Raw genomic sequence first — 11,004 nt, 5'->3', positions numbered from 1 at the left:
CAATGTGCAACAAGAAATCTCGATATTTTATGATGGAGTCAGTGTGTGCACTCGTCAACTTCTAGACTCACAAGGGCCCATGACAAAGAAGAATCCGACAACAAATAAAGCTTTGATTGAAGAATTCGCTAAGCATTCAAGAGAGTATCACAACTCAATGGAGGATTTCACTAGAGGAAAGTCAAGTAAAGATGGAGGTCAAGATACTATCAGTGCTGTAATTGCAAAGCTCGATGCAATGGAAGAAAAGATCACAAAAATGGGTGGATCAATTCATGATAGATGTGGAGCTTGTGGAGGACTTCATTCTACAAGGGATTGTGAGGTGGAGTACACGAGAGAACGAGATGTGAAAGAAATTCAAGAACTTAAGCATGATCTATACCAAATTGAGCAAGTCCAATCAGAGAAAATATCTGCTCTCGAGTCAATGTTATTTAGATTCATGGAAGCTAGCGAAAAACGACATCATGCTACAGACGCAATACTTAGAGAACAAAAAGAATCTATTTTAAGTATCTGTACACAAGTGGTGAAATTAACAAGGCTTGTACAGGAAAAGCTACCGGATTCACCTTCACGAAAAATCGAGTCAATTCAAAATGATCAAGCCATGGCCGTTGATACAGAAGAAGAAGAAGATGAATTGGTGCATATGAAGGACCTTAAAGAGGAGTCTAATCAGTCACTCGAAGTAAAAAAGAAAGAAGAAGAAGAAGAAGAGTATCGTGAAGCTTCCCAGTCGCCACGACATGGAGGCAATAGTGCCACGTCATGGGCAATAAAAGAAGATGATGATTTTTCTGTTGTTGAGCCGTATCGACCACCTCTTCCTTTCCCATCTCGTGCCAATGAAAATTTGGTGAAGCAAGGAAACACAATGTTCATGGAGCATAAAAAACTTAAAGAGAAATTGGAAAAAGAAGAAAAGCATTCGAAACCTCCAGTTTCAACGCTAATGATTTTTGAGGTATTTGCTTTTACAAGACCACCAGATCAAGTCACAGAGCTGATTGAAGAAAAAGAAGAAGAGAGTGATGAGTCTCATTTTGACAAGAAAAACCCGGAAAGAGACAAGACAAAAGCTAAAGACACGAGAATGAAGAAAGAACCCAAGCGGAAACATAAAGAAGATGTCAAGCCAACAATATAAGAAAGTTCAAGAAAGGCATTCAATAGAAGGGTTGCTTACAAACGAGTAAGGTTCACGATGAAGGAGAACGGGGAGGTTACACTTCCACCTGACACAACATAGAGTGGGAAGGAGTCCGGCTCACGAATCTTCAAAAAGAAGCGCTTCTCGGGAGGCAACCCGGTTTTTATGAGTTTGCATTTTCGTTTCCTTTTGATTTGTTTTAGTTTTTAATTTTTAATTTTTAGTTTTTTTTAGTTTAACCGAATTATGATGTGTTTCTCTAGTTCTTGATCTTATTTTGTAGCGTTAAACGAAAGTGAAGGAGCTTAATTTGAAGAAGCCGTGCGATTTTTTGAAGATCATAATTGAAGAACAAGTTTTTGAATAAGTGTGGGGTTCCCACATAATGAAGAGAAAAGCATTTTGAAGTATATTTACTGAAAAGAAGAGTGGGAATGGTCTTACACATCACAAAGAGTCGATGCCCACCTGTTTCAATCTTAGAAGATTATCTGAGAATACACGATGGCGTGGCGTTGCTTTCCCACCTCGTGGCATCAGTTCATCACATTTTTCAAGAATAGTCATTTGATTTCATTAGATCCGGCACATTTGCATTCACAAGAAGAAGGTCCAAAAGTACTGTTTCCAGCAATTATACAAGATGTTCAAGTTTTCCACACTTTCAGAGTCAATCTCGCCACTACTACCCCAAGGGGAGTCTGTTCATTTTTCTCATTTTTATTGCTTTATATTATTTTTTAAATACAATGAGGGCATTGTATGTAATAAGTGTGGGGTAGGGGGTCGAAGAAGTAAATTGTTAGAAAAATTAAAAATTTAGAAATAGATATGAAATAATAATCTAAAAATTGAATCTAGTGATAATAGTTTAAACTTAAGTTGCTAGTGTTGCGTGGGATGATCCGATGAGAGCTCAAATGTTTACCTGAGCCAACATATGTTATAGTATATTTGTGGCTTCCCATTCCTAGTGAAAAGCCATGAGATATGAAAGGTAATCTGGTAGTTTATATGCATAATATGTTTTGCAGCATGTACCTGAAATCTATTCAGGAGAGCTTATGTAGTCATTGCACTTAGACTAATACCTCTAACCAATAAAGGTTGAAGTTAAGCTCCCTAGCTTAAGCATGTAGGATTTGAGCGGAAAAAGTGAGATATATGTTTAAAAAAAAAATAGAGCGAAATTACAAAAAAAAATGTTGTAAGAATTTTGGAGCTATCAAGTATGAAGATCAAAAGATCAAAATTCCGAAGAATCAAAAGTTGAAGATACCAAAAATCAAACAAAAAGGAGGTGAATTAAAAGAAATCAAAGACCAAATATTCAAAGAAGTGAAGAATTCCGAGAGCTCCATTGTGGTATCAAAAGTTGTAATTTTTCTAGACTATGTATGCTTGGGTAGCTTAACAAAAATACCTTGAGGTTAAGAAAGATTTCTGAGGATTGATTCAGAGGGTTGCAAAAACGAGTGTCCTATAAGTTAAGGGGTGAAGGTTCATAAGGATTGTGAGTATTTAGGATTGGGAAATTTTTAGGAACCTTAGACACAAATATGCGCATTGAGGTCTTGGTATAATGGCTGAGTTCAAAATGGATTGTCTTATATGATATTGGTGATGAAAGTTAGACTTAAAAAATTAGTTTGCTTGGGGGCAAGCAAAGGTTAAGTGTGGGGTATTTTGATATGTGCATATCCATATATATATTTTACATCATATCATAATACTTTTAGCTATAATTATGCTTATTATAGAACAAAATGTACTTATTATGTTTAATATTTTTTATGTAGTGTAAAAGACATGCTCAGAAGCACTATGGAAGTTGGAAGCAGGAAAATACGAGCTTAGGCAAGAAGAAGACACAAAAAGAATTTGTCTGGACAACTTGACCCCTCGTCAGTGTTTTGACCATATCTCATGACTCGTAACTCCGATTGACGATTCAAAATGTTCTGAAAACTAAACACAATTTTGGACGACCTTCATGTTTTGAGAAAAGTCTGATTTCCAACCACCACGACGTAGTGATCCCACCACGACGTGGTGAATGGAATCTTCGCGATTCTTGACGCTGGCTTGGGGAATACGGGATAAACACGAGGACCACAACATGGTTCCTTTACCACGTCGTGGTGGTGTGGTTTTTGTTAACTATATATATCTTGGACATTAGGTCGATTCCAGAGAGAGAGGGTTGAAGCCTGCGACTATTAACGAAAACATACCCTTCCAAGACCCCTTTGAGGGCAGAATTCAACTAGAGAACAAAGGATAAAGAGATTGGAGCAAGGATTCGCATCTACACATTCGGTTTGCCTAGTTTAATCATGATTAGTTTAGTTTTCCTTATGTTTATGTGTTGTCCAGCTGTGATTATGAGCTAAAAACCTTTGCTTTCGTTTAGTTAGATGAAACCTAAAACTATGAGTTAGTTTCTTACTTTATGGATTATATGAATTTGGTTTATGCATGTGTTTGATTATCATTACCTAGCATGTTAAAGTTTGTAACTCTGTTGCTTAATTTCAAGTGTAGTGTAGCTTAGTGACCATTAAATTACATGAACTTAATTACCTAGTGATTTAGTGACCATTAAATTGCTAGAGCTAGGATCGACCAAATCTTAGATAAGTAATAAAAGTAACAAATTTAGATGTGTTGGAGAACATAGATGTGACCATAATTGTGTTTGCTTAGATTAATATTACATAGCCCAATTATAATTAATAACTAATTTTGTGTTTTCTTGAGTAGGACCTTACAAAGTAGTACATGAACTGGTGAAAATATTAGTAGATTGGATCAGATCGCTAATTACATAACAATTGGTAACCAACTTAATTAATCCATAAATAATAACTAAGCATAGGAAAAGGTAGATTCGAAACTAAACGAAAGTGTTTTTATTATCTTGATTACATCCGTTTTTAGTTAAGAGTTAGTTTTAAGTTAATCTGAACTTGTAAAATCAGATAAAACCCCCCCACTTTTAGTTGTTTTTTCTTAGTTTAACTTTTAGTAATTATTTTATTAATTAAATACCGTTCCCTGTGATCGACACCCGACTTACCCAAGCTATACTATAATCTGGCTAGGTACACTTCCGATAGGTGCATAGTTAGTATAAGTTTGTTAGGTTATAAATTTAAAAGTTGATTAGTATATTTTGTGCACATCACTAATCAAGCCAATTTCTACTGGGTTTAACCCCTAATATCATAACCAAATGGGCCTCGCCCATGGATCTCACCCAATATACATAATCGAGCGGGCCTCACCTAATCTACATAAGCGAACGAGCCTCACCCATAGGTCTCAACCACTCAAAGGCTATACAAACCCAAGAACATTGACATAAATCCAACAATCTTCATTACAAACAATGAGTGGTCAACCAATAAAATGGTCCGACTTGACCCATGCCTGCATTGTGATCCTCCTACAGCCCAACAACCACTCCTGCTATGACCTATGTCATACTGAAGAATGCTACGTCTCCATCACAGATCTACAACACTTCCCTGACAGCCTATCAACCTTGTGTAAGCTACTGCTACCTGTAATCTTATAACACTCCATAACAGCCATGGGCCCAACCCATGGTCTTGCCCTCCATCTACCAAAACAGACCATAATCAATCAATCATGAGTCAAAACTACATCCGACTATACCCAATTAGGTGTTCGGGGTCATGTTTCGAACCCCAAAGCCTTTATTAGACAAGGACATGAAGAGAAGCTCTAACACAACCCTCGACCCGAATCTAATCACATATCCACCATTCGCCACGACTAATGCGCCACCCATTCAACGAAAGGTCCTGAATCCCCCCATTCTTGTGCAAACCTCAATCCAGACCGCCACTTGAACTGGATCTCCACTTGACTAGGGTATGAAACTCATCCTTATTCAACCCCTATAACTACTCCCGATAATCCAAACGGTTCTCCCTCTCTTGGATTCAATTGCGCTCTGCTACCCTTGCTAATGACAACGAATGTTAAACCTTTCACCGGAATGGATGGATCACCAATCCAACAACCCATTTGCCAAAAGATCGAGGCATTCCGAAAATCTCCAACAGATATAATTTAAATCCTTTTGACAATCCCAGTGTCTGAACAAACCCATGCGGCCAATTCATCATCTACACTCTAGAGTGATGGGTCACTACTGCTCTTGCCCTACAAGTAGTATCGATCGGATCAGAAGCCTATCAATAATCATATGACATCCACCCAGAGCGACACAAGCACTTCAAAACTCTAACTTCGTTGTCCTAGAAGGGGACAACCAACTTCAATTAGATATTTTCCTTAAAGCTCCTGATGTAAGCACCACCCTCAAAATCCTGAAAACATCAACCTGGCAACAACTCCCTTACACCCCACAACTCTCTTGATTTCCAATAATCAACTAACTTTCACTGCAACTCCCTCTGACCCATTGTGCTAAACTAACACGTTGATCCGACTATTGATCCTATGAGCAGGACCCCTAACATTCTTTTTCTTTCCAAAAAGATTACCAATTCCTCAGTTTGAGTTCAGACACACCCGAGAGCATGCCCAAATTCTCAAACCAAGGCTCTGATACTAACTTGTAACATCCTAAAAATTCAGAATAAAATTTTCATTTTAAAAAATATTTAAATCATACAATTGAGTTGTTCCAAAATCATTTACAGTGATTAAATCATTTTAACATCAGAGTAAAATAATAAATTGCCAATACGGAAAACGTTGGGGGATGTTGTGCGGTCACGTCGGACCCTTCCCTTTGCAATCGGAAGTACCTGAAACAATAAACACATAACCGTAAGCACATATCTTAGTGAGTTTCCCCAAAAATACCACATACCATACATATCATTAGGCCTAGTCTGCACATTGGGCCCAACCCATAATAATGGGCCTAACCCTTCCTAACCTTTGGGCCCATCCCAACATACAATTGGGCCTAGCCCATAATACAATGAGACTAGCCCACTCATGCAGTTGGGCCCATCCCTACATGCATGTCAATGCCCCCAACCCAATATATAATGCGAGAGTCACAAAGACAACTAGCATTCTACATAACATATTCTAGTGGGCCGACATTGGCGCCTTCGACCCACGAATATTGCAAGGAGATTCACCTCAATCTTATGATAAAAAAATCACACACTCGAGCTGCTGCAACCACAGCTCCTCACACGGAACATATCCAAAATCAATCCTAATTAATAATGAAGGTAATAACCCATAACAAATGTTCCATATCATATTCTTATGATGCTAAGGTTAAAAGACCATTTTACCCTTCCCTTACTTGACCCATCAAACCATGGCCCAAACCCATATTAACCCGTAGCCCAAAAATAGCCCAAATGGCCTTCTGGTGAGTACGCCATATGTACCACCCCGTTATGCGCAACGCACTGGCCTTCGACAAAAAGGGAACTCGGGCCAAACCCGTTACGCCCTGGGTACCTGGAAGGTACGCCTAGCATACTTCATTGCTGCAAAGAACTTGACTTTAAGCTCTTAATGCTTTAAGACCAAATGTACAACTCATGTATCTTAATATTGGGAATGTCTAAATTGATAAAGTTGACAGCTTTAAGCTTTTGCATGGCTCAATGGGACCCAAAACTAAACCTGTAACGACCCAAAAATTCTTCTGTCAACGAGATTAGTTTCCGTCCCACGAATATTTATTTGTGTAGGATTATTTTGGTTTTATGATGATAAAATAAAATAAGGGTGCATACATTTGTATTTAAGGCGAGGGGGTTGAAGTGTAATTTTAAGAAACTTTATTTATAAAAAAAAGTGAGTAAGGGTTAAAATAATTAATAGGAAATAAGTTAAGGGGTAAAATATGAAAAATTGCTTAATATAACCTCTAAGTTGATAAACGTGCGAGAACTTTGATGGATTCCGATTATTTATTCCGTCCCTTTAGCTACGTGCGACTTATGAAGGGTAGGTCGGTTTTGTTTTGGTGGGCTGCTATTACTCGCTCGATTTTGTGCAGCTAGGTAAAAAAAATATAGATTTTTAAGGAGGTATACAAGGAAAGAGATCGGGAAGCAAAGGCAAAGGCATGGCTGGTGCTTGAAGGTTTCAATGAAGCATCAAGGTCCGGAATTCTCTGGTAAGATTCTTACTTCCTCTCGTAAATGGGGTTATCATGCATGTAGTTGTGGTCGGTCTTGGGAAGCAAACTCGAGTGTACGTGTGCGATTTTGTGCATTTTGTTTCCTTCTTTTCCATGATTTTCTGTGGGTTTTCTTGCTGTCCAAGGGCTGGTATGAATTATCCATAAGGCTCTCTAAACAGCCCCTAAACGCCTTGATATGTGGGTAGTTATGATGTTGTTTGGACTAGCAAAGTTTGTGTCAAAAGTCTAGCTTGAAAGTCCTCACAACTCTTGATAGTATTGTTTGTATTTTTGGTCTTCAAAACCATGACTTGGAGGCTGAAATAAAAACTTTGAATACTACTTAATGTGTGTCTAAAGTTCACTCAAAGTTCATCCTTACATGTATCTTGATTTTGAACTAATAAAAGTCTTTCTTGGTGTATGTAGAATTTTGGTGTTTGGTGTATAAGGGCATCCTACTTTCAATCATCTTTTAGTCAATTCTTGGTCTTTTCATAAACCACTTAATTGATGTTTTAATACCTTCATTCAAGCTTTTGGTGTGTTAAATCGTGTGGCTTTAATCCTTTGTCCAAGGTCATGAATCATATGGTGATTTTTGGCAATTACTGGAAATCTACAGAGCAACTTTGCCCCATCTTGCTAGGGCTGTAGCTGCGAATATAAGCAGAATTGGCTGATACCCCTCTCTAGATAAAATGTAGGAAATTGAGTCTAGTTTTCAGAAAGTCCAAATTCATCTCAATCGGAGTTATGAACTCGGTTTTATGCCCAAAACACTGAACGGGGGTCGGGCTGAGAAATTATAAAAATATGACAAAATTGCAAAAATGGTCCCTGTGGTTTGCCGATTTCTGTGGGTAAGGTCCAAAAAAAAGTTTGCTAGCAAAAAACGTCCTTATTTGATGTTTGAGCTGTGGATTTGGTCCCTGCCTCTAACTGCCGTTAGAGGCATTCCGTTTTCTTCCTCACGTGCCATGCACACGAGGGTATTTTTGTCTTTTCATTTATGGGACCAAAATTGCAATCTAATTTCTCTATTTAACCTCGACTTAAACCCATCTTCCCCAACGACTCTTTCTGCGAAAATGGTAACAATTATATGCTTCTGTGGCAATAATTCTGTGTTGCGCACGTCGTGGAATCCACTCAATCCAGGCCGACGCTTCTACGCATGCCCTCTACCGGTAAAGTAGCGTTCTAATTTTTGTAACCAAACACCTTATTGTTGCCCTAATTTTGTGTGCTTCGTCTTTGAAAGGACTCAAAATGTCGATTCCTTGGATGGTTTGATCCACCAATGTGTGATCGTGCTAAGGCTATCATTCCTGGTCTACTGAAGAGCATGAACAATTTGAAGCTTTCAGTGAAAGAGTTAGAAGATGAAAATCAGAATTTGAGGTTTTACCTGAAGATGACAGTGAAATAATTAGAAGATGAAGTTTGTAAATTGAAGTTCTACTTGTGGTGCAGTTGGATTTTTTTTCTTGTTTTCTGGATGTGGAATTAGGGATTAGGGTTAAGTTCTGCCTGTGGTGCTAAGGTTTTTTTTTGGGAACTTATTGTTTTGATGAATAGGCCTTTGTATACTATAATGGTCATTTCATGAACCTTGTACCTCGAATTATAATGTATGGAATATTATCTTATTTAACTGTTGTTATTGTAGAGACCGCAATGGTAATACAATACAAGAAATGGTAATAAGAAATGTACAATACCATTTTGGAACTTACTTAGTGTTTTTGAATCATAACATATAATCCAAATAAGTCAATGCAAATTACAATACCATAGCACATAACCAAAAGCAATTGTCATTACCATATCCAAGACTAACAAAAAAGAAGCAACCACATGAGTTTTGGAATTGCAAAATAACTTAACATACTAACCACTGTTAAAACAACCAACATACAAATTAGACCAAAAGATGATTTAAGAACTTAAAATTACACTTGACCATACGAACTACTCTTGACCATGACCCTCATTAGCCCCTCCACGCTCCTGTTGACCTGCACCTTGACCTTTACATGTCCTTTTGTTGTGTCCTTTTTGTTTGCATTTACCACAAGTGACACTCCCAAATTTCCTACTAAGCTTCTCCACTTCTTTGGATCCTTGAGTTTTACTTTGACTTGCTATGACACTTTCAATTTGACTAGACTTTTCCTTTTGGCTCATTCTCTCCTCCATGGACCGTCTTCTTTTCTTCTTTGGCCTGCTAGACATTTTGTGGTGTGGCGGTGGGATAATTCTAGTGGGACAATCACTTTTAGGCGACATTGACCTGCCTTTTATGGGTTCAACTTTAAAGTCATATACAGCCTTCCAAGTATCTAGTAAATAAAGTTTATGTACCCAAGTGTACAGCTCCCTTACCCTTTCCCCGTTGTCTGTCATCTCACTCCAAGTAGCTATGGCATGCCTGCAAGGGATTCCTGTCAACTCCCATTTCCTACATGTGCATGCCATGTGGTTAATGTCCACAACATGTTGATCATTCCATGGTCCAGCTACCTGATACTTTCCACCACCATTCCACCTTGCAATATACTCAGCTGCTTGTAGCTCATTCTTCTTTAACAATTTGGTTGCAGTAGGTGTGAGAGGACCTTGGCATTTCCTTTGCTCTTTAACCACATTGCAAATCCTCTTCATTAGATATTCCCTTATAAATTCCAAGCATGTAATTATTGGCTTGTCCCTTCCTTTCTCCAACTTACCATTCAGAACTTCACACATGTTATTCAGAAGCACATCTACCTGCATAATTCACAATTAAATCAGTGGCCAATCAAAAAAAGTTGCATATCAAGTAATATCATCAATTTTATTTACCTGTAAAATGGATTCTTGCCCAATGCATTGGTGGTATTTGATTCAACCAATCATGTGTAGCCCTTTCATACTCAGCTAACTCCCTCATTGTAGATTGAAACTCTTGAATTGTGGTTGCCGTTGCACACCTCCAAATAAACTCCTTGTACTCCCTAGCTCTCCACTGTTTCCTCATGTTTTCATGTATGTGTCTTAAACAATACCTATGCTCTGCATTTGGATATAATTGTGCTATAGCAGGTATCACACCCTAAAAGTAAATATAAGATTGAATCAATACATGTTAATTATAATATTGTAAAGAATTATGCATAAATAAAGAATTACCTTTTGCCTATCACTGATAAATGTGAAGTTAGAATTAGACCCCATCTCCAAATCATCCCCTAGACATTCCAAGAACCTTTTCCAACTTGCAGTATTTTCAGATTCTACTATGGTATATGCAAGTGGATAAATACCATTGTTGGAGTCTAAGCTTACAACTGTCAATATCTGCCCATGACAATGACCTTTCATAAAGGCACCATCTAGACCAAGAAGGTCCCTCATACCAGCTTTAAACCCCAACTTCAGTGGGACTAAAAATATGTAAATTCTCTTAAACTGCCTAGTCGCCAAGTGTAACGCCCCGATTCTCAGGTATTGATCTATATAAGAATATTCTTGATTTAAAGGTCTACTCGACAAGTGGGTTGCCCTACTCGTCGAGTAGCAGCGGGTTGGCCCGCGTGTTTTAAGTGACCTACTCGCCGAGTCCAAGAAGGGACTCGACGAGTAGGAGCTGGAGGATGAAACCCTAATTTCTGGGGTTTTGCACCCTATCTAAGGATCACTTATTCCC

General features: G+C 38.2%; 1 protein-coding gene across 1 annotated transcript; it reads right to left on the bottom strand.

Annotated features, from left to right (window-relative positions):
• Nucleotides 1-9,287: 9,287 nt before the first annotated feature.
• On the bottom strand, nt 9,288-10,712 carry LOC145163615 (uncharacterized). Its single transcript, XM_079082431.1, has 3 exons — nt 10,488-10,712; nt 10,180-10,410; nt 9,288-10,085 (listed from the first exon to the last, which is right to left on the bottom strand). The coding sequence occupies exons 1-3, from the start codon at nt 10,710-10,712 to the stop codon at nt 9,288-9,290; spliced, it is 1,254 nt and encodes a 417-aa protein (XP_078938557.1).
• Nucleotides 10,713-11,004: the final 292 nt, after the last annotated feature.

The sequence above is a fragment of the Lactuca virosa genome, chromosome 3, assembly GCF_052849685.1.
Source record: "Lactuca virosa cultivar CGN04683 chromosome 3, Lactuca_virosa_CGN04683_v6, whole genome shotgun sequence".
In the NCBI taxonomy this organism is placed as follows: Eukaryota; Viridiplantae; Streptophyta; class Magnoliopsida; order Asterales; family Asteraceae; genus Lactuca; species Lactuca virosa.
The sequence above is the reverse complement of the archived record's forward strand: the minus strand, read 5'-3'. Positions and strand labels throughout refer to the sequence as shown.

Coding starts and splice junctions, on each gene's coding strand:
- LOC145163615 (XM_079082431.1), bottom strand. CDS start 10,712: ATGAGGGACCTTCTTGGTCTAGATGGTGCCTTTATGAAAGGTCATTGT. Junction 10,411..10,487: donor TTATCAGTGATAGGCAAAAG/GTAATTCTTTAT, acceptor ATTTACTTTTAG/GGTGTGATACCTGCTATAGC. Junction 10,086..10,179: donor AAATACCACCAATGCATTGG/GCAAGAATCCAT, acceptor TGAATTATGCAG/GTAGATGTGCTTCTGAATAA.